The following is a 27,256-nucleotide window of genomic DNA, read 5'->3' on the forward strand; positions in this document are numbered from 1 at the left end:
TGGGTGATCATATCATTAATTCTCACGACCTCAGAAGTTGAATAAGTGTTGATATTACAAGGAGAAATTTGAGGCTTGGTTTGTTTTTTACATCTCGGTTGACTCTACTTTGTCAGCAACAGTTAATATCCTTCAAAACGTCGTTCATTTTCGTTTTTGCTCTGTAACGAGATTTTCCAGTAACCGCCAAGCTACTTTCAACACGTCTCACGCAATTATTCACTATGAAAAATTTTAATAAACTATTTGCGAAATACACGTGACTGCTGCAAAGTGCAGGAAAGCACAAGAAGATTCGAAAAACACTCTTAGTTTTAGCTTTTCACCAGCTTTCCGCAAGAGGTAAAGTCTGCGCTAGAGTGGTTATAGCAAGTAGCAGTAAATCTAATGTTTATCGTCGTTTTAGGCCGGTAGATTGGTACATATTTGTTTTAACAGGATTTGTTTCTTTGTTACAGCTCTATTTTATTGACCACAATTTAAAAACAACGACATTCATTGATCCACGCCTTCCTGTTGAGGAGACCTTTTCAAGACGAAACCGCTCGGAAACCGAGGTATCGAATCTGCTTCACTCACATCCTCGGAGACCCAGGGGCAGTTAGTCGGGTGGAAGAGATTTTCGTGGGCGAAAGTTAGAACGGGAGAGCCCCCGTTCTTACGATAAACTTTCGCCCACGAAAATCCCGTCTTCTCGACTCACTGCCCCTGGGTCTCCGAGGATGCTTCACTCAACGCTAGTTTGTTTGACAATTGCCCGTTCACACAACAATTAGTAAGTTTACCAAGTTTGGTTGTTTCATTGTGTAGTAACCAGGCTGTGACTTGTCAAAGGTCGCCCAAATTCCATACAAAGTCTCTAATTGTTCCGGATTTTGAAAGCATTCTACATGGTTGCAATCTAACAACAGAACCTCAAACTTGGTAAACTGACTAATTTCAATGTGATCTTCCTTATGATTTGACTTCGGAACAGGCAATTTTTATTCCTCTGAAGGGTCGCTTGACCTGTTGTTACATGAAGCCCTATAGACTTGGGTCATTCAAGATAGATTTAAATGTGGATTTTAGTTTGTGACGCGTGACTCGGTTTAATTGTAAAGTTTTTGTTTCTCTTTCAGCCTCCGAGTCGACGTGTACGTGTTCCTCCGCCCAGGCCACCTCCACCAATAACCCCATCTCGGTCAAACAGTCTTACGAATACAACACCTTTGAGTAAGTAGAGAAGTCAGTAATAAAGTTATAATTAGTTTTTCAACATGACGACCGTCAACGCAGTAACCAGAACATTCTTCGTGACAGTGTGGTACAAATTGTCACCAGAAAACTGAGACATTTTTATGCCAGTAGAGAAATTTAGAGTTACTTTTACGGCAAGCGGCAGAAATGACCACATGACCATGTTTATCCCTGATTTCCCGCTCGCTGTTTGCAGTTTCTCCGTGAAATTGAGTAGTTTTCACGTTAGCATCAGAAGCCAAAATTATTTTGCGCTATTCTCATCTTTGAACTCGTCTTTTTTTTTTTTTTCAAGAAAACATAAACACGAATCTCACTATTATTGCCGTTTGCCGTAAACGCGTTTCTAAATCACTATTGCCTCAGTTACTCGACATACAAACGTCCGTACATTTTTCAGTGAAGATTCGTTTCCTTGAGTGCGTCTTACTGACTTTGTAAAATCCATGTGATATCGACGACTGATAGATTTCTTCTCTCCGTAGCTTACAATCAGCAAATTGTTGGATTTCTGTCCCAACCAAATATCGACGATATACTTAAAGACAAATATCCAGCTTACAATCGAAGCGCCACTTTAAAGTGAGTACCTTACATGTAGTTCACCAGTGGATCATCACTGCATCAATTAATCATCTCTAGAGCTCCTGGGGAATTCTTGGACTAACTTTTTCCCTTCTCAAACTGCAATAGGGCCAATGTGAGAAGAGTAAAAACAGAGGGCGAAGGGGCGCTTTCGCGACTATCCAACAACCTCGATTTTATAATGCTGCTAAGGTAATATGAAGGCTTTTATGAAACCTCTTTTTTTTTTTTTAGCTCATCATGAATGGTTTTCCATCTTTCCCAATATACACAGTGACTGAATTTCTTGACACCAAGTAGGATTAACGTCAGATTCCATTAATTTTGAACTTTCTTTTCGATACAGTGTTATGGAGGAGAGCATCGTGTCGTATGTTCCTGCAGACGTTGTACAAACAGCTGAGCCGACTTCGCGCCCTACGTCACCATCGCGCTCCCAAGCTACTCTTACAACCAGATCAAGAGCAGGCACGACCGAACCTCCTCTGAAGGGTTGGTATTTGGCCAAAATTTTTTGTTAATATTATTCGATTCACGGCTTGAACCCTTAGTGAACAGATCGTCTGTAGAAGACAACTGGTTTAAAAAGGGAGAGTTGTCACTACAGTAACAACCCGCGTGTAAGAACCTAGTGGTTTAAGAACCTGCTGGCAGAAATATGCCATTTTAATACCCAAAAATATAAGAACCTCTTTAGCCAAGCAAGATCAAGCAGGTTCTTATATGTGGGTAACAGTTAAATTATGACAAACATTTTAACCAAGGAGTTTGACTCTGAGATTGCAAATTTATATTACAAGAAAATACCAAAGTGTACTTTAATTTCTACAACAAAAAAGTACCGTGGTGAATAAATACTGTATATGTAAGGACCAATTCCAAGTTTATTTATTTTTCTGGTAATCAACAACTATATCTCCTTCATAGAAATAAAGAACCTAATTAAGAACCTACTTACCCTAAATGTCCTAAAATTACCAAAAACTACCTCAAAATACAAGAACCTATTTTGCCAGACTTCAAAAAATGAAGGTTCTTACGCGCGGGTTTTTACTGTATTCTTATCTATGTACTATTTTTTCAAGAAAACGTGAACGCGAATCTCACGTTTGCCGTAAACGCGATTCTTAATCTCTCTAATGTCTTTATTCACTTCATTCACGTCTTGTTGCATTTGTTCAAACAGGTGCAATGGCTGAATCTAGTTCGAGCTCTAGTCCTGCTCCTTATAAACGTGACTTTGAGGCCAAAGTTCGATCCTTCCATCGCCAATTGTACCATAAGGGTTACGGACAAGGTCCTCACAAAATCAAGTAAGTCAGTTGTTATGAATGCCTGCCTCTTCCACAGGCCCCTCCCTTCTTTATAAGGGAGCGGAGCATGGGAACGAACGCGAAGCGGGGGCTTTTCATTCTCGCCCCCAGAGCCCCAACGTTTTTTTTTTTTTAATTAATGAACGAGTGGCTCTGGGTCCATCCAAAATATCTTTTTTTTTCATTCGCTGTCGAAAACCTGATGCGCTATAAGGTGAAAAATGCTACGCTTCTGCGCATTTGTCTTTACTTCCTAATACTGAGCAGTACTGAGCAATAATAATACTGAGCAAGCGCAATGGTAATTTATCACACTGAGCGTGCGCTACCGGATGTCGTGAAATTCACGACATCCGGTAACGGCTGTTACCAGGGCCTATGATCCAGCCGCTGACCAGAAGATCGTAGGTTCTGGGAACGAGGATGGGGGCTTTTGGGAAGGAGAAAGCGCGCACCCGCTACCGCGCGCTGCTGTTTCGAGCGAGTGACTGGGTACGAGGCTATACGACTGCTACCACTTTTCTGCTATGTTCTTCAATTTTTCATCAAATTTCTTGGAAATATTTGATATTATCGACACTTCCAGTCAGGGGGAGTTGCAAAGCAAGCTTATCTCCAGCAATGTGGGCTACAACAGCAGTTGTGATCACTTGACTTATGTCGTTATCATCACCCATACAGGTTGAGTGTACGGAGGGATCATATATTAGAAGACGCCTATGACCAAATTATGAAGGAACCTGCAAAAGCGCTTCAAAGAAACCGCTTGGAAATACAGTTCACTGGAGAGGAGGGGTAAGAAGTAGTCGCCAGCTGTATTGAGTTCAGTGAGCAGATGATCCAAAAGCACAGAGAACTTTAATGTAAAGAGTAATCACGAACCCAGATGTTAGCGAAGCAGGGATGGCGCAGTTGTGAGATCACTCGCCTCCCACCAATGTGACCCGGGTTCGATTCCGATAATTTTTTCCAGGTACTCTGGTTTTCTTCCCTCCACAAAAACCGACATTTCTTAAATTCCAATTCGACCAGGAAACGGTCAGTGGATGAGAAGAGCCACTGAAATTCCCATTAACTTGATCTGTCATTTGATTCGGTTGTCCTTTATTTCTCTTTACCGTGTTTTGTCATATCATGTGTGTTTTAATATCGTTTAAAACCGTTGAAAAACGGATATTTCATTCCATTTTGAGACCCTTGAAACGAAAATGCGTTTCTAAGACTGTGAAACGAAAAAAGACCACTCACAGCTTTCGTCGTCTGCGATTACCCCATCCCCCATCTGACCATAGTATGCTTAGCTACAATCTTGGATAATTCAAATGAGAACCTAAGACCAACCCCTCCCCTCCCCCATTTTAATGATTGAAGAATGGCTCGATTTGCTTTGCGCGCGAATTCATCATTGATTTGGGGGGAAGAGGGTTAATTTCTTTTTGTATTCTGTCCAAGATTGTAGAATTTTCCTACTTGCTCGATATCGAAACTCAGTTAACACCTTTGTATTGCCCACTAGATTGGACTATGGTGGACCTGCGAGGGAATTCTTTTTCCTTTTGTCTCGTCAAGTGTTCAATCCGTACTATGGTCTGTTTGAGTATTCAGCAAACGACACTTATACTGTCCAAGTCAGCCCGGTGTCGCTGTATGTAGACAATGCGCATGAGTGGTAGGTCACGCCTTTTTTTTCTATTAAATTCCAGCCCTTGTGCCTTTTGAATATAAAGTACATGTATATCCACCATACAGTGTATAGAAATGGTAGGAACTAAACCCCTTTCCAACATACCTATATCGTCAGATCCTATCATAGGGCGCTTTCCGGTCAGTCAGTCTGTAAATCGAATGCGTCATTTTGATAGGAATGGTGCTGAAAAATCTCGAAAAATAATCACTTCGTTCAAAAACTCATTCATAATTCATAAGCCCATTGACCTATCAAATGGTCGATGAAACATCACGTGCAGAGGTTTTAAAAGCCGATAAAACCTCCTCCTTATTAGTATGCGGTGTTTAATGTTTTTCTCGTATGTCAATTCCCAACGTTCACAAAAGCATCATTGTTATGAACTCTCTTGACATGCTTTTCCAGGAATGTTTTTGAAGCCGTTCAAGAAACTCGCAGCACGTGTTTTATCGGGTCTAAAACCACTCGGGTGCTCGTGTTTTAAATATTACATCATTACTCAGTTTTTTAGGAGGAGGTTTCGTTATTATACCTCGATTTTCCTAGTCTTCCTTGCCCGGTATTTAGCCAGTGTTTTTCTTTTTCTCTTTTTACAAACACACGGTTATGCCGTACACTTTCTTCCGTTTGAAGGTAATTTTGTGTTTCACGCCAATCCTTTTCCTTTTCTTTTTAGGTTCCGCTTCTGTGGGCGGATCATCGGACTTGTGATTATACATCAGCACTTGTTAGATGCTTTTTTCACGCGTCCATTTTACAAAGCTCTGCTTAGAAGGTAAAGTATTTCATTGCCAGATATTTCCAGTACTGAGTTGTATATGTTTGGCTAGTGTCGTATTCCTAACGTTATGGGCCGATGAATTCGAAACTTCAACGTCCCCCCCCCCCCCTCCCTCCTCCCCTGGGCTTTTGAATTTTTGCAGATTGGCTTGTTCAGATTCCCGCTTCCCGGGGCCAAAAAACCGTTCAAATGCTCCAGGAACTCTCCTCGAGGACAGATAGTCAATCAGTCAATCAAACACTATTCATGCTTTGGCCTTCAAAAACTGTCTTGAAGCCGTTTTGAGTGAACCATTCGCTCACAAAAGTGAAATCTTGTCCTTAAAAACTCAACTCCCAAAAACCGTGAAAAAACGCTCGCACGAATCATCAGTCTGCTGGACCAAAAGAAAACCCGGTTCAAATTTCCCATCCCGAAAAAATTTCCCACTCTCCGGGCACAGAACACGGTCAAATACCCGGGGGAAATCTAGGGGATGTTGAAGGTTCGAATTGGTCGGCGCGTATTAATTGATTTGTAAAACTTTCGTCGTTGCAGTCTGCTGCAGTGTTTCTTATGTTGATAATACAGAATTTGTTATGTTAAAGAAGGTTGTTTCGCGTTTTTAACTGATTGTATTCATTTTGCCTATTTCAATTATTTCAGTCTTTGTGACCTGAGTGATGTTGAAGCGATGGACTCACTCTTTCACCAAAGTATGACTTGGGTGATTGAAAATGATATCACAGGAGCATTAGATCTGTCATTTACAGTCAGTGAAGAGATTTTTGGACAAGTAAGGATAAAATAAATACCTACAGTTGATTACAATAGAAGCCATTCCCTATCTGACTCATTTTCCCGCCAAAAAGAGGAGCTACGCGCCTTTTATTTTCCTGGCAGCAAAACGAAAGCAGCTTACTATAAAGGATTGCGTAGAGCACTAGTGTGTTATATGTAGTATAATCAACCGTGAGTAACTTCATTTGTTATTCCCCTGTGGTGAGTTTGATGAAGAAGTTGGCTTTTCTTCTACACATTCCAATAATATACTTAATCGTCGACGAGAATGCTCATATACAACAAAGATATCCACTCCCTTCAGACACACCAATGCAAATTGCCTTTTACTTCTCATTGTTTATGCGTATACTGATTTTGGGGAACAGTTAAACTGCGTGGAACAATCGCAAAAATTTGCTATATTTGCGATTTTTGTTAATATTTATTTACTATTTATTTGCCGTTGAAGGCAAAATTCGTCTTGCTTTTGCTAAATTTTTAATAACAAAACTGACTAAAAAATAGTATAGATATAAAAATTTAGCAAAAGTAACAAGAATTCTACCTTCAACGTCAAACAAAAAGCAAATAAATATTGTTAACAAAAATGGCAAATATAGCAAATTCTTGCGACAGGTTTCAATCCTGGACATAAGTAGTGATCCAATGAAACTCAATGTGTTGTGATCCTTTGTAATTCACCGTCAAATGTAGCTGTTGTCTTTGTCTCTCTTCTCCGCAGGTGACTGAGCGGGAGTTGATTCCAGGTGGCAAAGAAATTGAAGTTACGGAAGAAAATAAACACGAGTACGTTGAACAGATGGTGAGATGGCGGGTGGAAAGAGGAGTCGCTGAACAAATGGAGAGTATTGTGAAAGGATTTAATGAGGTATTACAAACCTCCTTGTGAACCTTAACATCAAAGTCAACCTTTACCACAAACAGAAGTCGGCATAACTACTTTACCGGAAGGAGAAACGACTTTTACTAGCCATAAAGCAGAATGCAATCTGTAGCCTGCCTAGAGACGTCTCGTATTTCTTCCTATGCAGGCTACGCAATCTGGACAAGACGAACTTTTAGATTTTCCGTTGCAGGTTGTTAAAGCTGGACTCTTTTTAATTCTTCCATAATTTCTCGACAGGTGTTGGATCCTAACCTTATAAATCTGTTTGATGCCCGCGAGCTGGAACTGGTAATATCTGGCACAGCAGACATCGACATAGAAGACTGGCGAAAGAACACCGAGTATCGCTCAGGTACAAACACTTGCTACGCCTGCACTGTTGACCTGTAGGCGGTGTGGTCGACTGGTTAGAGGCGCGTGGACTCGTAATCTGGAGGCCCCAGGATCGAGTCCCCTCTCTGACCACTTTCATGGTAGTCCCTTGTTCAAAACATCGGCCACACTTTTTAAATAGCCAACTGGAGTGCCTTCCTGTCAGTTGGGATTTTTAAAGAGTGTCTGTTCTGTTTGTTCAAAGTATTTGTTTGATGTAAACGGCCCCACAAGCATCTAGTGTTAAATCTGACTGTATACAAATAAATTTGCTTTACTTTTACCTTTTATCCTCATTTGCTTAGTATTTCTTCTACATTTCTTTAGGTTACCATGGTAATCACAAAGTAATTAGGTGGTTCTGGAAAGCAGTGCGGTCTTTTGATAACGAGCAGAGATTAAGGCTGTTACAGGTTAGTTGTATGCTGTTTTTTATTTTGTTTTATTTTTTAATGCGTAGTAGCGGTGTTAAGTTTATTGACAAGGGAAGAGGGGTGGAAGTCGACGAGTTGTTTGAACGTACCTCCGGCGTCGTGACTGTAGCAGAAGCAGTTTTAAGGTTTTTTGTGTGTTTGTTTGTTTGGTTGTTTTGTTTTGTTTTTTTTTTGCGTACATTCCTTAGGTGGTTTCTGGTCACAGGTCGCAACCGCCTTTTTCGCCTAAAATAAACTCTGTTTTACGCGTAGTAGCTCGAACATTCCTCCTGCACTTTTAAATATTACTGGACTGCAAGCAGTCCCCTTTCATGGATAGTCGAGAGGTCGCGCGAAATAGCCGGGCGCGAAAAAAACTGGAGCGAACGCGCCTCTCCCCTAGTCTCTTCTCGTTTATTTCTCCTCGCTCCATTCTCGCTTGTGAGCGCACCCTCTCGACTAACCAGAAAGGGACTGCTTGCAGTTTCTTTAAATATCCGGCGTCATGACTGTAGTGGAAGCAACTGAGCTTTTTGCGTCCATTCCTAAGGGGCTTTCTGGTCACAGGTCACGAGTGCTTTTTTTTTTTTTCGCCTAAAATAAACTCTTTTTTACGCCTAGTAGTTCGAATGTACATCCTGTGCTTATCCGGCGTCGTGACTGTAGCAGAAGCAAATTGGAGTGTTTTGCGTCCATTCCTAAGATGCTTTCTGGTCACAGTTTTAGCGCAAGAATTCGTGAGCACTAATCCGTAAAAACCACATTATAATTGTCTACCCACTGCACTCCCATTTTGACGTAACCTTTGGAAAAAGTCACAGAACAATTGTATTGCTTATTCCACCAGACTTCCTCACTGAGGAAGTTTTAGAAATAGTCATACCTTGGGTTGGCCGGGTCACCAACTCGACAGCGACGATTAATCGGCTTCAGTGCCGGCGGTTTTTTCCACTGTTTATCTTACAAAATATGTTCTGTAAAATCAAAGAATGCAAAATCCAGACAATCAATGTAGCCGCAGTTGTTTGAAAGCCGATTAACGCTAATCCACGATAAAAATTAACCGAGTTTTCTTCTTTTTTGAGGCCGATTTTAAGCTAATGGTAAAACAAAGGCTATTAGTTAAAACTGAGGGACAAAAATGTTTTTGAAGAATCTTTATTGATCAGTAATGAAACTCGAAACAAAATTCACGTTAACCCAGGATTGGCTTAATCGGGCTTTGAACAACTGCACCCAGCTGCACTCTCAGTCATAAATGTTGAAACGGCCCCTCTATTTGTTTGAGTGAAAGAAACGCTGTGAACGCAACATTGTAGGAGAGGGGGTGAGCACGTGCTATATAGACAAGACGTGGTTTATCTGTGGTCTCAGTGAAGTGTTTCAACAAATTGACTGCATTTCGACATATTTTCATCGCCCGCTACTGTTGATATGATGGCAATCCGCCCTTTAGGCCGATTTAGACGGTACAACTTTTGCTTACCACTGTCGCATGCGACTTCTAGAGCGCACGCTGCTCGCGTCATGCAAAAAGTCGTACACAACTCTCTTCATTCAACATTGCCTATACCTACGATTGTCGTAGGATTTTAAAACATGTTTTAAAATCCTACAACATTTTTTGTGACGTACACGACAGTCGTAAGTGAGTTGTAGGTTTGATTTACACGAAATAATTTTGTGTCGTAGGCCTGTCGTAAGCTTGTCGCATGCGCAAAAGTCATACCGTGTAAATCGCTCGTTAAAGGATAAAGTGTATTTGGATACAAACTTTAGATTTCTGACTAGTCGGTTGCTACAGTTAATCTGGTATGTTTTCGCATTGTCTCAGGATTTCGCTTCACGGCTGAGCTTCCGGTGTGTTAAAGCGCGGCGAAAAAAATTGAAGAGCGGATTAGAATTAAAGAGTCTTTTAATATGAGGCCGTCTTGTCGTGGCTACTTTAAAATTAGCTATAGCCTGCAATACAGTCGGTTTTTCTCTTTAATCGATCGAAAGGCGCGGAGCTCCGAAAGCATGGATTCTCGCGCGCGACGAGCCTCGCAAGCATGCGAGGCGAGAAAACTTTTTCAGTATTGTTCAGTTTCTCTCCCCAAACCTTTTGTTTGAAGACCGCGCGCCCAACGCAAAAATACGACTGTTTTACAGTCTAAAGTAGTTAAGTTGTTACTACAGTCTGTATATAGCAGTTCTTCGGAACCTTATTGTTGAGGGTATAAGCTAACGCAAAAATGTTTAGTAATGTTATATTAATATATCCTGATATGTTGCATCGGGTATTTAATTGGCGCATAATAACTTACTAAAATTGTCATATACAACTTTTTTGTTCAAGGTGTTAGCATTTTAGAGGGGATCTTTACTTTTTAGGAGTTTGTATTACTTTTTGCAACTGCCATGTATATTTTTCGTTCAATCTCCTTGGGTTAACGTATTGGTTTGGGGCTTGTGTTTATCATTTTGTGTTTTTCCCGTTTGCAGTTTGTCACCGGAACCTCCAGTATACCTTACGATGGTTTTGCAGCTCTGCGAGGCAGCACAGGACCAAGAAAATTTTGTATTGAGAGATGGGGCGAATTCAGCAAGCTACCAAGGTAAGTTGATACAAAGGTTAGCCTTTGTGGAATTTTCCGTGCTAATCCGACAATCTGACTAGCCGTCTTATTGGTGGGTATTAGTTGATATTACATAACCCGCCTCTGAGTATTATTAGCAATCACATCAGCTGAGTGGTTCCCTGCTGCTACTACGCTATCAGCTCAGCGCTAATTGGAGAAGACTGTTACTTAAAATTAAGTGTTTCTCTTTCTCAGCAAGTAAAGTTTCTCACAATCCAGCGTTGTCTAGCAACAACAATAACAAACTTTATCGGCTTTATATATCTGCAGCACGAAGATTTCGGTTCTAATACAAGAGATAATCGGCTAATTATAAAACTTTAATGCTATAATAAAACTATTACCGCATTTAGCTCAAAAAGACTGACGCCTTCCCGATAAAGCGGCGGACGTACGTGCAAACCACTAATAAACGATACAGCCCTCAACAACTACGCGGTGCTTATACTAACAGTGTCAAGGTAAAAACGGAAAACGATACGGTTTGTTTGATATCAGCTATGGAGGAGGGAGCTGTTACCGTTGCTGTTAGCTTTTTTTTTTTTTTAAGATAGCTCGGAATTTATTCAATAAAGTTGTCTTTTAATGAGTTTTTAATGAGCGTCTCGTCCGAATAAACGCCGCCCTCGTATCAAAAAATTCGACAAATTTAGCAAGGGTTGTGGCGCATTATCGAGTCAATTTTATTGCGGTATTAGATTCACTTTGTGTAGTAAATCATGATAAGTAATGACTTGGATATGTTTGTCCAGTTTCTTCAGAGTCCGAGTTACCTCAAGGCATGCAGTACTTGCCTAATTAGTAACTTAAAAGCTTACTTCCGGTCTAAATTCCAACTTCACTGAAGCAAGCTAAGGTACCCAGCCCTTTTCCGTTTCCACGGAGATGCTGATGTCATGTTACTCCTCCGGTCTCGCCTGTATTTAAGCACGAGTCCCCTCAGATTTTTAAACACCCAGTTTTCCCTCGTTCAATATCCTTTGTTTATTTGTATATTGGAGCAATATTAGATTCTGCGGTTGATCATCTCTTGAGCATATAATATCAACCCTTTTTTATAATATTTAAAGTCGCCCTCCCCGGCGTTAGAAGTACTTGTATATATTGCCTTAACGGGTGCTGGCCGCTACTCACGGTATCTTTTCTAAGTCTCTTTTTCCTCTTCTATTGGAATACACCCAATCCCTTACTCTACTTCAGACCAGACCTTCATGCTACAGTAACACGTGTCTGACTCCATACAAAATACCATCAGGGAAGAGCTGGGGAATCGTGTACACAGAATGCTGATTCACTGGTGTACTCTATACCTTGAAATATTGATGCGATTAGTTTTCGCAACAGATAGCCTAGCCGCAATAATTCTGGTTATCACCTCCCACTAACACTTTCCCCCATACAAGGGTACCTTGTTTTTACTTACATTTTTTTCGGTGTTTTCTTGTTTGACTCTCAGGGCTCACACGTGTTTTAACCGGTTGGATCTTCCGCTGTATCGCACTTATGATGAACTCCTGGAGAAGCTCACCTTTGCTGTGGAGGAGTCAGAAACCTTTGCAATGCAGTAACCCGTCAGTTGAAATAATTGAATTGAAGTTATGTGAACTGATATTAGATTTTCAGTTTGTGTTTATATAAATCCGGCCGGCATATGCCTAAGGAGTCGTTTTGTTACTGTGCATCTCGAGATGGTCCGACGGTGCCGACAAATAACGAGGCTATTTTTGCACGGTTTATGATTACGTGGGAAAAGAAGATCCAAGCAAGGGCTGTTGGAATCCAAAAAGAAAACTGGGGTACCACGCATTTGTCTGAGAATTGACCTTCAATTTGGGCAGAAAATGCCGTGCATTGTTCTACATTTTAAAGCTTTTTAGAATTATTGTTGCTTAATTAGCTGAAAAACGAGTGGTTACTCCCAATTTTCTTTTTGGATTTCAATAGCTCTTGCTAAGATAAGCTTTTCCAGCATAGTCGTAAAAAGCGCAAAAATACCTCTGTATTAGAAGACACCGTAAGTCGCGGAGGACAGCTGGGATTTTCCCTTTGCCTCTCACCTCGGATAGGAAATTACTTGTTTGTGTGTTCCTATCTGGTCCATTAGACCACTAATTTGTCGGATTTGTCGCACGAATTTTTCTGCTTAGCGTAGGAAAAAATGTCTGCTGGAGATAAGGATCGAAGTGATTAACACACTGTCTCCACCTAAATTTCTCCATTCCGTAACTGTAGAGTGGTCCTATCTATTTTTGCGACTGTTGAGGTATTGTTAGTGTGTCGAGCAATAAAGCTCTGTGGTCCTGTCTGATGGGAGGTTAGAATAAGAGTTTTACAGTTAAATTTGTCTTTTATCCCTGCGGTATTTAAGAGTATTTTTGCCATGAGGGGTAAAGATGTAGTGTTCAAGGAGAGTTGTTCTGCCTTGTTCTACCCAAGTAAAAAACGTGGGGTACGGAAATATGATGTACATAAATAACAAAAAAATAATTTTGCGAATGCCATCTTCTTGTTTTAAAAGAAGGAAAAATAGGTGCCATTATGTGCCTTGTCATTGCATTTTCTTGTAGGTCTATTTTAGTTTTAGTTCTTTGGCATTGCGCTATTTCATAGCTGAATTTTCTTCGTCCGCAAAATCCACAAAACAATCTGTAAGATGTGTTAACTTAAAAATAAGATGTAAGTGATTTCTGTAGAATAAGTTGTGAAATGATGTAGATGAATACGTAACGAAATTTTGTGTATATAAATTAAATATTAAAAGTAAAGTAAGTATGAGTGAATCACTCGTTGTATTTCATTAATACTGACAGTGTTTAACGATACTACAGGCAGTGTCAAACGATACCACTGGCAGTGACGATACTACTGACAGGGTTAAACGATACTTCTGGGAGGAGAGAAAGTAAGGAAGGGTGTGGGACGGTATGACGTAGAGGGAACGGATGAACGTTCCGTCATTTTCAGAATGATGAATCTCGTCTATAAGCCGATAAGACATTGATAATTTAAACAGAGATTTTTTAAATATATACAGATAATTTAGGAATTTGAACAGTCGTGGGTGGCAGCCCCACTAAATGAATCGTGTAACAAGAAATCCTGGTTCAAATCAAGTACGTAATCATGTATTGAAGGTCTAATTATAGACGAATTTCACTTAGTAAGTGGTTAACGCCCAAATATTTTAACTGTAAACAGGCAAGGTTTCAATCTTTCCCTCTACTTCACAATCGTAACCAAAGCCCCAAATCTAAACTGACATGTTTATTGATCTCCATTGCTCAAACTAGTGAACTGTTAGTCTGTAAGTACAGTCTAATCAGCCCCCTCTGTTTTCCTCCACAAGCAACACAGGCGTGTTACGTCACTGCATTTTTGCTCTTGCTTTTTTGGTTTCAACAAGGAATCTATCTCGCCATCTGCATTTGTGGTGCCACCCACATAGGTGATAAGTGCGTGATAATGAAGGGGGACTGTCAGTTTGATTGAAGGTTAAAGGTTTTCGCAACTCACGAACATATCTAATCGTAGATTTAAAGGAGAAAAAATTTTAAAAGGTGTTTAAAAAATGTTTCTGTTGATAAGATACTCGCGTCACATGTCTCACAGCGATTAATGGTTGTTTGCTTTAATTCTAAGATCAGATTTATTTTTTTAATTGTAGTTTTTCTTTGTAAGCAAAACTATGTGTACAATAGGCTTACCGTATCTTTTCCTCACTCTGTTGTTTTGTACTGTGCAGTGGAAATAAAAGCAAAAGCTTCGTTTTAATATAAGTGTCTGGAGTATTATGGCAACAGGTTAATCAACTGCATTTCGTGTCCCTTTATTTTCCAGGAGTTATGAACACCATTTCTTGTAAAGAATCACTTCCTTCAATTATTTCATTATTCTCTTTAGGGGGTATTTCTTGATATAACATCGAATTTCCAGAATAAGTTGGTACCGAATCAATTTAGTTTGTTAGACTGGGAATAAACTTAGGCGTGAAGTGGGGATACGGAGATTACACGCCGAGGCTTTTTACATTGTAAGTGGTCTTGTGGGCCGACATGATTTCTCGAGAGTTCACCGCGCCATGCAGAGGAACTGCAAAGAATAAATCCGTTCCCATTCATAACTTACTCTTTTACGCCTTTTGTCGGTTACTTTTAGTGGCTCATAGCATAGATAAGATAACATTTATTACATAGGATGAGGACATCTTTCCCCGATTTTTAATAGCGGATTACACGTGGTATGGAAAGGATTGGATATGATAAGCTAAAATTACCGCTGATACCAAAATTATCCGGCGCTGGACACTGAAAGGAATTTTTACTATCGAACAGTGGACATCTAGACGAGACCTTAAAACTTGGAAACTATTTCGTGTTTTAAATTCAATCTTAGATCTAGCTTAATGGAAGACTTTCTAAACAGGGACTGATTTGAAGTATCTACCTTCATTTTTTCGCTTAACTATCCTAGAATTTTTTTTCTCTTTTTTGTATTTTTAAAATTCTAATTAATTTTAGCAGTCATTGAAAAGCCCGGCAAGAGGAGTGTCAATCAAAGATTTGTATTGTATGTAATTTTTAGACCCCGTTTGACCGGTAAAGAGGGTGACACCACGTGACAATATACTTCAAGGAATGGTTGGTATGACAACCTCCCTGAAAGATTAAGACATTGTTTACATCTTTCTGCCATTGAAGCGTAAATTGACCATAAGCGTCCAAAATAAGAAGTTGATCTTTGCCGATAATGTATCATCAGAATTGACTGGGAAGCCGCCGACGATTCGCCATTTGCATTCCGTTTAAGTCAGTAGATACAACTCTACTCTAATGCCAAACGAATATCTCCTCAAGGACAAAATTGTTTTTTAAAATCCTCGAAAAAAGTAACTGTTTTCTAGCTGTTGCAGTGGGGATTTGTCGTGCCATAAAGACCTTCATAACCCTTATAGTATCCGCATTTACTGGTGCTAAGGTATTCTACTATATACTCAGACGCTTCAGTGGCTGTTATCAGGACCCCAAGAAGTTAAAACAAGTAAAAACCAAAGGAGTCCGTAGGAATGATCTTTGTTCCCCGATATTTTTCCGAGACCATTTTGACCCCGATTTACACTCCAGGGTCTGCGAGGACGCTAGGGTGTCGACAGGGTTTTTATTTTTATTTATTTATTTTTTTAAGCAGGCTGTAACATCTGGCAATCAAAACGGATACATACCACTGCAGACTACTTTACTCTTCATGTCTACACATGTATTTGCAGTTTTTTTAAAATAATTTTTTCTATGCTTACCTATCAAAGAAGTTTTGTATCGCAAACCGCGGCGGAAGTCACCCTAGGAAATCTGCTCTTGGTTTGAAGAATGCTTCTGTCATCGGAAAACTCATAAGTTTGTAAAACTTTTCTTTTGAATATAATTTTATCTCGTGTAAATTTAACAACTTTGCTTTTTCTCGAACATGCAGAGATTATTAAATTCGTACTTTCCTTCACTTTAACTTGAGTGCATAATGCCACCTCAAACGGCAGTCACCCAGACGAATGGCTAAGAAAATATGTACTTTCCTCTAATCGATTTGTGAGATAAACCCGAAATAAAACCCGTCATCAAAGCAAATTTTTCCAGTGACCTTTCGATGACTGGTCGACATTCCAGCCGGGATCATACGGGAACTGTTACGGTGGGCGGAAGTGACGATAAAAGGAAGGCGGAGAATGAATAATTTTGCTTAGCTTTGATTGGTCGATCAATTAAGCAAATGTGCGGAAAGAACGCGAGTATTCTCAGAGACAGATCGATCGAGTGTGACAGGTCAATTGGACCAAATATTTCTGTACGAGCCGGTTCTCCTAAGAGTAAGCTGACTTCGAGGAGGGAAGTCGACGCTCACTTTCCAGTTTGCGATAAGTGGAGAGCTCTAGACTTACTTGATATCTTTGAAATGGCGCGGACACCGCGCACCGAGGCGATTGAAAATTTCTTCAACATTTTCGACGAAATCGGGAGGTAAGCATCAAGTCGTTGCAGGTAATACTTGTCTGTTCTTTTCTTGGGGTTAATTTGAACAAAATTCACTTTCAGAGGGCAATACGCGGTTGTTAAAAGGTGTACGGAAAAGACAACGGGTAAAGAATTTGCCGCAAAGTTTGTGCGTAAAAGAAGAAAAGGCAAAGATTGCAGGGCAGAAGTCTGGCATGAAGTTGAAGTGCTTAACGCCACAAACTTCCCGCACCAGCATCCTCAGATCATCACACTCTACGACGTCTTTGAAACCAGGAGTGAAATCATACTTATCTTAGAACTGTGAGTTGACTTTTTTCCCGCTGTTTTCGACAATTTTTTGTTGTTTTATTGATTCAAACGAGAGAATACTTTGTGTTTGTTGATGTTTAAACTCGACAGTGCTCTCGGCGGAGATCTACATCGGCATTGCATAGCTTATGACAGCGACGAACCTGCTTCGAGTAGAAGCGAAAGGGAAGTGGTTTTCCTTCTCAGGCAGATTCTCGAAGGAGTGAAACATTTGCATGACCAGGACTTTGTGCATTTGGATATTAAGGTGAGAACTGGTTGTCCGTCTATATTGTGTTTGAATTGTACATGTTTCCGAATGTTTGTTTGGGCTTAGATTTTCGTGAGGGGGTGTCGTTACGCTTCAAGAACTTGACAAACATTCATACAGTCAATTCCTTTGTCACAATACAAAGTTTGTCAATTAACCATACGCAGATTGGTATTTACCCAATACGTGTAACGTTTAACAACAGGCTATTTCCACATATTACTTTCGCATTTTGGTCGTGCATTTCATTCTCGAAAATTGAACATTTGTTTTTAGTCTTTCAGTACATGTCATGTCCTTGTCTGCGGTCGATTACAAATATTGTTCATCCAAAAATCATCCGCGACATTTTAATATTTTATGTTCATCGATGGTGATTTCTGTAACCGACATTTTGAACTCGCTTGCATCTCGGATAAAAATAAGCGTGTCTCATGACTCATCATACGTGAAACATTTAATTGACAATAAATGAATCATGAGTTGGACTTTATTTTCCGCTTGAGCAACATACCTCAGACTAAAGGTTATTTGCAGCACACAATTAGTCGCATATATTTTAGATGCTTTCAATATTACCGCCTTTAGAAGAAATTAGCCTGTCGCTTTTTGTCAGCAGGGGGCATTATGCCATGCCGAGAATGTAAGTTTAATATTTTCTGTGTAAGCTTTTTAAATTTAAGTGACACGAATGAAACAATTTTAAAAGTGTTTCCGACAAGGCGGTTACGGTTTCTATAACTAGATCACATCAAAATGTGCGGTTAAGTAATTTATTCAAGGTTCGGCAAGAGAATTATATTTTTTGTTCTAAGATAAACAGAAACGAATAACCTTAGTTGTTAAGTTTTTAATGATTTTGTACAAAAGCTTAATGATTTCCTTGTGGAGAAAATTATTTTATTGTGACGCTAATCACGTGCGACATATTAAAACACCAGGCTTAATTGTTTTCCAATGGCTAGCTTCATTCGTTTTCTGTAATAAATACCATCTATTGCTTTCTGTCATAGCATATTCGAAATTTTAATTTGTGTAGAATTGAGTAAGTATTATAAAAATGTTGACCTGAGTGTCACAGGAACACTGTGCCTATCACATTGGTGATTAAAAAATAATGCCTATCACATTGATGATTAAAAAAATAAACATGCAATTGATCTTCCATATTGAAAAAATGCTAGAAAAATTTATTAAATTCAAATCCGACACCAACATTTTAATTGCTTATGAAAAATTTTTATGCAAACGTTCACTTCTATTCAATGTTTGTATGATGTGCATCACGCAATCCACCCAGTCATTCAAAATATCCTTATATGGCCTTTATTGAAAAAAAGACCTATTATCTGGGGGTACTGGAGTGCAGAGGTTGTCAATAAGTTTATTTAAATCCTGAATGTTCTGTTTATAACACATTTAAGAGCCTATTATCTTTCATTACCCTCTTCTGTGCCAAATACCATGCATACCTCCTTTGTGGTATGTGTTTTTCTCCTTGTTATTGAAGTACAGGACTAGAACCTGGTAAAAAAATATTGCTTTGTCAAGAGTGTATTAAGGTGGGCTTAAACTGACAATCAGTCTTGGAAGTTTGGTGACATAAGAACACTTTGGCTTCTAATTTATGCATTCCTTTGCTTCATATGATAGCGTACCTTAGATTCATAGACTACTGGAGTTCAATACAAGAGATCTTGCTTTAATTTTTTAAGTGGCCGTCACGCGCCTCTTCAAGAAATGCCCATTTTTTAATTTTTTCCCTTGTGATGGTCATCCACCCAGACCTCCAGATGTTGCTCGGTCAAAACATGGCGATCTGATCATCACAGGTTCAATCCCCGTCTGGGCAGAGAAAAGGCTTTTTGTTTTCTTTTTCTACCAAATACTCAGCCTATTATCACACAATATTCAATAACATGAATATAAAATCAATGTATAGTCTCCATACTCTGTATTTTGATGAGAAAAGAGTCACATTGAACAACAATATTTTTGAGACAATATTTTTGAGTACGAGCAACAAAAAATCATAATCTTCTTTTATTAGTTATTGTTAGTAACTTATTCCTTTAGTTCTTTTTATTTAAATTCTCTTCACATTTTTGGTTCCTCGCCTGTCATTCATTTCTAAACATCATTACATAATATGGAGGCCAACTAGAAAATCGGATGGTTAACTTGGCCTCCATCCTCAATCGTTACCTCAAAATTATTCAAAATAAATTAAATTTTCGCTATACCAGAATATACTTATAACAAGCTAATTACCATGAGGAAATAAAGGTTGTTGTTGTTGTTGAAAGGCTCAAGAAGAATCAGCAGATCAAGATTCTGGTCTGAGTTAGCCAAAAACTGTAAACATGCAAATTATTGAACGGGAGAGTGCGGAAGGCACCAGCAACCTTGCCTAACAAAACCTTATTTGTAAGATACGGGTCGATTACAGTAGGATGAAGAAGGACAGATGGTTTGTTCCTCTTGGCAGATTTTAACTTGTGTCTGGGAAGGAAACAGAGTATAAATCCATTACAGAGCCTGTCCAAAACAAACTACATTTGATGCTGATTGGGATGGTGTCATAACTCCGACGCAAACTGATCCACCTGCCGGGGGTGACCTCACACACTGGGGGAATAAGGCTTAATGGCAGAGAGAAAAACCAAAATTAAGGGAAAGTACAGACACACAAGTTGAAAAGGTGTCCCCTCCCCTAAACCCCCTTGGGAAGGAAAAACATAGAAAACACAAACTTATAGAAATCAAATTTACCACCTTTTAATGAAGGTGCAAAGGCGACAAGGCAGAGAAATTGAAGCCTAACAAATGAAGGTTCAACAAGGTACCGATAAGAAACAAAGGGCATAAATTAAATAACTGACAAAGCACTGTAAACAATTTATCAATGTTGAGAACAAAGTTCAGGAGCACCTGTTTTTGCTGCTGGAACGCAAGGTGGGAAAACTGAATGGTGTTTAGAGGTCTCTTTGGCTTGAAGAGGGGACTGTCCAGGGCAGATACCAATCTGATCTGGGCCAAAGCCACTCAAACATTTGTGGGCAAATCAGCATGAAGCATAAGGAGATGAACAGTGACCCCAGTGTTCCATAACATGCGTACAATCTTTGATGAGCTGGCCACAGGGCCGGAGGCCCTGAAGAGTTGGCAACAAAACCAGCAGCTCCACTAGACGAAGCACCAACTGTGTGGAAATTGTAAAGCTGGACGCCAATAGAAGTCCACTCGACCAACTCTGAAGCCACTGCATGCTTCCTAAAGGATGGGTCATAGCCCATCCAAACGCAACCACCAAACTGGCGATGCCTACAGAGGATCAAAAGCTTGTACTGGCAAAACTCTTTCCACCGATGAGGAAAATACAGCATCAAGGTCAAGCTATGAATCGATTGAGAATACTTCCATTCACATCGTAATGTCATCTACATATAGTCAACTCCCTTTACTGCGGACACCCTCGGGACCGCGAGTTAGTGTCCTTAATAGCGAGAGTCTGTAATAGCGGAAATTTATTTCAGTCAAACGTCTGTAATTTATTTTTGCCGGGGATTTAGCTTCTGTCCGTATTATTGGGGTGTCCGTAATAGCGAGGTGTCCGCAAGGCGAGAGTTGACTGTATATGGCACTTAGGTTTCTTAGGTTCCGACGTAAGGACCACACAGTCATCAAGAAACAACAAATGTTGAGGCTCAGGCTCATGCAGTAAGCTCCCTCAAATCAACAAACTTACAGCTTATAATCTGGTTATTAATACTAGTTTGGCAGGAATTGGCAAACAGCCAGTCCGGGGGGGGGGGGGGGGGAGAATACAGCTAGAGCTGAGTGAAGACAAGGGTGTTCCTACAAAACCAGATGCAGTGATCGCACACGAGGACCTGTTCCATGACAGGAATGGGGGCTGCAAAAATGGACACAAAGAATGAAATAAAACAAGCTGGCTTACCTTGCTCAATGTGGCCTTGTGCTCCTTACTGGGGAAATGAGACAACAGCTCCAGTGGCAATATAAGAGAAGCCACTTGAGAGCCCAAGTTTCCAGGCAAACTGGGAACACTCCCTGAAATGATGGTTGCAGAAGAGGATATCACCAATACAGGGAAAGTAGCAGAGTCTGATACGGTATTGACAAAGCAGAATGATCAAATTAAAGCACAATGATTGGCAGCCAAAGAAGCTTTAATTTACTGACACAATAACAGTGGCCAAGAACTCCTGGGACACCTGGGCCAGACAGTGTAGGCGATGAATACACTGCCGATTGCTGTAAACATTTTGTAGAAACTGCAGGGTTTGCCTCGTTTCCCAATGGATCTGGTGAAAGAGCATCTAAGGCCATGTCCCAACTATAATTTACGCGTTGAACGAGAAGCCATTATTACAAATGTGCGACAACTTCCAGCTACCAAAAGACAGGCAAGAATCCACAATGATGCGCCGTACAGCAAATGATTCGTAAAGATCAACTAGACTGCAAACACAATGAAATATAATGCACAACAGGAACCCGCACTTTAAGTACCTATGGAGTGCTCCATAGGCCATGTACTGCCTCAAACAAGACAGCTCACTGCATAGGCTCAAGTTTAAATTGCATTTAGCCACATTAAACCTTCTAGGCCATTTTTAGTGCAGTCTAATTGTCGTAATTTTCCACAAAGCATTGTGAATCATGTGCGATATATTACATGCGTGTATGTAGCTTTTACATTCAGTCATTCCTTTGTTCATTTTATCCATTCTCACCACTTCCTATTCTGTAATTTCATTTTTTTTTTCTCATTTATTTATTTATTTATTTTTTAATTGTTTGTGTCTTGGCAGCCCAATAACATTCTCCTGATGACGGAACATGCCTATCCTGAAATCAAGATTATAGATTTTGGCCTGGCGCGACAGATTAAAGATGGTGAACAAATATGTCTTATAGTTGGAACACCAGAGTATGTAGGTAAGTGTTTTTTGTTAACATAAATTTAAATTTTACTGTACCAGACTCAGCCCATCAAAATCGATTCCCAACGGTGGATGGATATATATTTCTACATAAATAGAAATCAATCTTGACAATTGTGCATGAAATTTGTCTTGAGCACTGTTTTGTCTGACCAAAAAGAAACTTCCTTATACATACTGTATGTTCTTTCAGACAATAAAAACAAATTTGGAGGCCTGTATTAGGTTTTTCTAGTTTACCATCATCCACAATTTAATAGATTTCTCATAATTTCAGCAGTTAAGTCATTCAGTTTCACATTGTCTTCAGTGTCATACTGCATGTCAATTGAAGCTATACATGTAGTCACAATTGTATGAAAGTAACTGTTAGTTGCATTTCTCGTCTGAATTTGTTTTGGTGAGAAATTTCACCCATGAACAGAAAAAGATGTTTTATGAAAACTTTACCTATTTGAAATGTTTTGATCGACATCTAAGGAAGTTAAAATATTTTCAAGATGAAAACTGAACAATTTGTTTTTAACTGATGATCTGGGCAAATGAATGATCAAGTAAGCTTTTGACACATTCACTCAAACCCTATATCCAGGCAATATTTCTGCCTTATGCTTATCATTATGCTTTCTCAAGTGTTACTTTTTGTTGAATTTTCTTTTAGCTCCTGAGATACTTGAATTTGAGCCTGTTGGAAAACCAAGTGATATTTGGTAAACACACTTTGTCATAATAGTTAATATTAACAAGCTGAATGGTTGTCAGAACCTGTGTTAATTGACTACATACAGTTAGACCTCACAATAATTATTGGTGTAATCCTAGTACCAGCAAAGAGGCAGGTGGGGGAGGTTAATTCCTTGTTTTAAAATACTATATCCAGGAAAAGTATACTGTACTTAGTTACTCCAGAACTTGAATCTCTAAAGCGTGAACACCCTTGGAACTATCAGGCATCTCAGTAAGGGAATTGTCCAGTTACAGGAGGTGAAAAATGTAATTTTGGTATATAGCCAGGAGAATACAGAACAAATTGGTAATTGCTTTGGAGAATATTAGGAGGGGTTCATCTTTAGAGCCTGCTTTGTTCTTTGAAGGAGGGCTATGGCCACTTTACCTGGCAGGTCGTTTGGGAATTAAACCAACATTTTTTTTTTTACTTTCAGGAGCATTGGTGTTGTAGCCTATGTCATGTAAGTGGTTAGCATTTTATAATCCTGCAGTTTTTGTAACTTTGAAAATCTTCAAATTTAACCCGTATCTGTATATGCATGACCATTAACTTTAAAAAATTTTATCCTAAAATCTAAAAGAATTTATTTATAGATATACAAAATTAATTGTCACCAAAGAAAAAACTGGTTTTAAAATAACAAAGGACTTTTGTCTTTTGGGCCAATTAGGTTAACTGGATTGTCACCATTTGCTGGAGAAGATAAACAAGAAACGTGCTACAATGTCTCCCTAGCGTCACTGGACTTTCCTGAGGATTACTTTAAGAACATTTCCCACACTGCGCAAGATTTTATTAAGAGACTTCTTCAAAGAGATGCAGAGTAAGTTGGATGATCTGTCTTATGGAACATTTGTCTGTTAAATTGTTTGAATAGGCCATTTCTGAGTTGCTGTGAACCTCACTATGAAAGCGAGGCTAAGTGCAAAGCTTCCACTGTTCTCCTTACTATACAGTCAGGTGCATCACTTTGTGAAACATGACTTCATAATCCAGTTATTTCTGAATGCTTATTGTCCACGATTCATGGAGTATTCGCAGCATGTTCCAAGGTCTTCTCAGTACCACCATTTTGACTATCGCAAGGACTGTGGGGACAAGGTTGGGGGGAATTTACCAGAGTTTACGCGTAGCACGAGTCAAGTTCAAGTCACAATCCAACTTTTTTATTTCTCTTTTTTTTTCTTCTTATGTCCGCTGGTTGTTATTCTCTTTTATATAATGATGTGCTGGTGGTAAAGTACAGAACAAATAACTTTCAGGTTTGCAACATTTTTCTTAATCGATCACTAGAGCCATTACTGCTGTGACTCGCTGCTACTGTGGAAGATATAGGACATCCCTTAGTGTTCATAAATTTCCTAGAAAGATTTAAGGCCTGTAGTTGCATACACCTGATGAGCAGAGATCCCATTTCCACGACTGAGAAAATGGAGGGTGATGAAGTATTATTAGCTGCCTGACTCAAACGCCATCTTGTTGTATCCACAGGACACCCAGAATAGCATTGAAATAGAAATCTAGAACCTTCACGGGCATATTGTAAACGGCCATAGGAAGTTTTTCTATTTTCCTAAAACATCAAGGCATAGTCACTGAAGCTTTAGTCACCAACAACACTGGACAAACCCTTTCAGGAAAATTACAGATTGCAAGTTAGAATGAATGAGGAATCAGGTTAATTTGCAACAACAAAGAACTCTTGAGATCGCCTTGACAAAGAAAATCTTGTTCATGTTTAATGCTTCGAACAGTAGTTGGCACATCATTATGAAAGCAAGAATCACAATCAAACCAAAAAAAGAAGAAACGGAACCTGACTTGAACTTAAAGGGACAGTATCATGGGAGATCGATGGGAGATATCATGATTTTTGGCCAAAATTCACTGAATTTAAACTTTGAACACTGTGTTAATAAATTTCTCAATCGCTAATTTAAAGAAATATTAATAGTGATTCTAAGACGAAAGGTTGAACCAAAATATAGTACAACCGGCGATTTTTAGTGCATTACAACAGCCAAATTTGAAAACGTCTGCCAGACATTTTCAAATTTGAACCCCTCTCTATCGTGGTCATCTGGCAGCGAAAATATCCGTGGATAGTTTCTTTGCATTCTGATAGTCTTTTAATGGAATTTTGTCATCATATCTTGGCTGCTATCAACCGAATAGCGTCTTTCCAATTTTCAATGTGTTACTAAAAGTAGCGTGATACTGTCCCTTTAACTCGTGACTTAATGAACTTGACTCATGCAACGAGTAAACTAAATTTACCCACCAGAGAGGTTTTTGTTAGGGCAACAAGTGTGGTAAAAGGCCTCAACAGCTCATTGTTTTGTTTACAGTGAGAGGCTGTCAGTCCAAGAATGTTTAAGTCACCCATGGCTTAATACAGAGGAACTTTTTCAACGAATTCCTTTACGGAAGAGCCGGCGGTCTTGTGGCTCAGAGCAAAAACAAAAGAGGAAAAAGCTTAAAAAGATGCAGCAACAAAATGGCATAAGTGATGGTGAGTGAGAGGTATATTGAGGCACAGAAAGGGGTGTTGGTGAGATTCAGTCTCCTGTAAAAGCTCTACATAATTATATATGTTGCCACAGAGGATATGGTCTTTGAGCCATTTTAGTCTGAAAATTATAGGGCATTGATGTTTAGTGCTTGGATTGTGTCAACAAGGTCTAAAACATTTTAAGTGTATCTAGTTTTGGGTTTTTGGTGTGACAAGGGATTGTATATTGTATATAAAAATCACAGGCTACTTCTATTGTTATATTGCCTTCTTCAAAACAAAGTGACAATCATGGCTTTACGTACATGCAATAGTTATTCTAAGTAAATTGTATTGTTTGTTCATTTCAGGGCATGTGATTACCACTGTAAATGGTATTGGCAATGATTCCAGATGAGGAAACATTTTACTGCATTTCACATTTCCTAACTACAGGAATCAATTACAGTCTTGGAATTTGAAATGCAGGAGAACAAGTGTATAGTTTGTTGATATTATAATGTAAATCTTAGATATGCTTGACCTCAGTCCCATATGACTATGGAAATTATTGTATTATTTGGTGGTCTTGTGATAATTTAATGTAAATGGGGTCTACAGTCATGTCTGACTTTAAGGCGTGATGGTCTCTGTAGGTCATCAGTTCAAGGCCTTGATGGTTGTGATCCTCTTGTGTCCTTAGGCAAGACCAGATTGTTACAAAATGTGACAAAGTAAATGCTTCTAAGAAGCAGGGTAAAAAAAAAAACATCTCTAAACTTGATTTTTCCAGTTACAAAACCATGCTGAGTCTGGTAGACACCTGGCATGAGCAAAATCCCACCTAAAAAAAAGTTTAGCTACTCTCCAGGCTCATTGCATGGTGGGGTTGGGGCAGACTGCAGTGGGCTAGCACTACTATTCAGTATTAGAGTTAAGCTAGGCAGAAAAATGGCGGCACAAAATTTGTTTGGCATCAAATGCACAGTATTTTGCTAATTGTGTCTTATTAATTTAAATTTTTAAAATGTGTTAAAAATGGAAGGGCCTTCCCGTTGTGCCATCCTGGCTTACTTTGAACACTGAGCAACAATAACATCACATCATCTGTGCAACAGAACCAAATATAGCGGCAGAAGATTTGAAGGGGTGCATGGAGGTGACTCTTTGAGGTCTATATCTTGTGCTGTTTATCTCAAAATATTCAAGTCTCTTATTATGAGTAATATATCAAACACGTAACAATGCTTCATCCGATTTCCAAACAGCAAGAAGTAGTTCGATAAAATGAGGCACAGCTGAGTTACGCGTTATTTTTTCAATCCACTTTGAGGGGTTTGGAAATCAAATGAAACATTCTTTCAAGTATTTCATACAGCTTCTCAAACATTTAATATTTTTGGAGAAATCCAAAGCCAAAGTTCACCAAATTTTATGATAATTAAGGTTACATTTCTAAACTTTCTTCACAATGGTGATTTCCTTTATTTTCTTGTCATGAATTGGTAATGAGTTTGAGAGTTGTACATGCTGATGTTGAAAGCTTCACTGTGAAACTAAGAAAGCCCGATGAACACTAGAAATATTTCTAGAATGTTTATTGTGTTGAGAAGGAAAAACAATCAGGAACAAGATGATTGAACAAACTATTAGCTTAAGCGGTTATTAATTTTGTGTTTCCCCCCCCCCCCCCCCCCCCTGTGGTTTAAATTACCTCCGATTGGTTCCACAAATAAATTACTGTAAGTGTTCCAAGACTTTGTTAGGCTCACAGTAATAGTCTGTGCACACTTGAATGGAAGTCATTGGTTTTTCCACTAT

At 39.2% G+C, this 27,256-nt stretch overlaps 2 protein-coding genes across 2 annotated transcripts in view; both read left to right on the forward strand.

The window, feature by feature from the left end:
* Positions 1–14,067, forward strand: part of LOC146457629 (uncharacterized) — a 33,172-nt gene extending 19,105 nt beyond the window's left edge. Inside the window, exons 14-28 of the mRNA XM_085091614.1 lie at positions 459–557; positions 1,122–1,215; positions 1,725–1,821; positions 1,933–2,016; positions 2,171–2,316; positions 3,011–3,137; positions 3,819–3,932; positions 4,654–4,806; positions 5,501–5,599; positions 6,251–6,380; positions 7,110–7,256; positions 7,512–7,626; positions 7,974–8,059; positions 10,544–10,656; positions 12,137–14,067. Coding sequence (XP_084947740.1) covers positions 459–557; positions 1,122–1,215; positions 1,725–1,821; positions 1,933–2,016; positions 2,171–2,316; positions 3,011–3,137; positions 3,819–3,932; positions 4,654–4,806; positions 5,501–5,599; positions 6,251–6,380; positions 7,110–7,256; positions 7,512–7,626; positions 7,974–8,059; positions 10,544–10,656; positions 12,137–12,248 — 1,716 coding nt within the window. The 3' untranslated portion in view covers positions 12,249–14,067. The remainder of the gene's footprint in view (positions 1–458; positions 558–1,121; positions 1,216–1,724; positions 1,822–1,932; positions 2,017–2,170; positions 2,317–3,010; positions 3,138–3,818; positions 3,933–4,653; positions 4,807–5,500; positions 5,600–6,250; positions 6,381–7,109; positions 7,257–7,511; positions 7,627–7,973; positions 8,060–10,543; positions 10,657–12,136) is intronic.
* Positions 14,068–16,462: 2,395 nt separating this feature from the next.
* LOC146457630 (serine/threonine-protein kinase 17A-like) lies at positions 16,463–27,112 on the forward strand. The gene is made up of 9 exons (XM_085091668.1): positions 16,463–16,688; positions 16,764–16,985; positions 17,085–17,241; positions 22,083–22,209; positions 22,876–22,924; positions 23,378–23,404; positions 23,615–23,767; positions 25,293–25,456; positions 25,807–27,112. The coding sequence occupies exons 1-9, from the start codon at positions 16,624–16,626 to the stop codon at positions 25,851–25,853; spliced, it is 1,011 nt and encodes a 336-aa protein (XP_084947794.1). The 5' UTR covers positions 16,463–16,623; the 3' UTR covers positions 25,854–27,112.
* Positions 27,113–27,256: the final 144 nt, after the last annotated feature.

The sequence above is a fragment of the Pavona decussata genome, unplaced genomic scaffold (assembly GCF_977016875.1).
Source record: "Pavona decussata unplaced genomic scaffold, jaPavDecu1.1 SCAFFOLD_238, whole genome shotgun sequence".
Lineage (NCBI taxonomy): Eukaryota > Metazoa > Cnidaria > Anthozoa > Scleractinia > Agariciidae > Pavona > Pavona decussata.

Bases quoted from the DNA above. Each gene is read 5' to 3' on its own strand.
- LOC146457630 (XM_085091668.1), top strand. From the start codon at position 16,624: ATGGCGCGGACACCGCGCACCGAGGCGATTGAAAATTTCTTCAACATT. The intron at 23,405-23,614 runs GTAAGTGGTTAG...TGGGCCAATTAG, and splicing joins GGTGTTGTAGCCTATGTCAT to GTTAACTGGATTGTCACCAT. The intron at 25,457-25,806 runs GTGAGTGAGAGG...TGTTCATTTCAG, and splicing joins ACAAAATGGCATAAGTGATG to GGCATGTGATTACCACTGTA.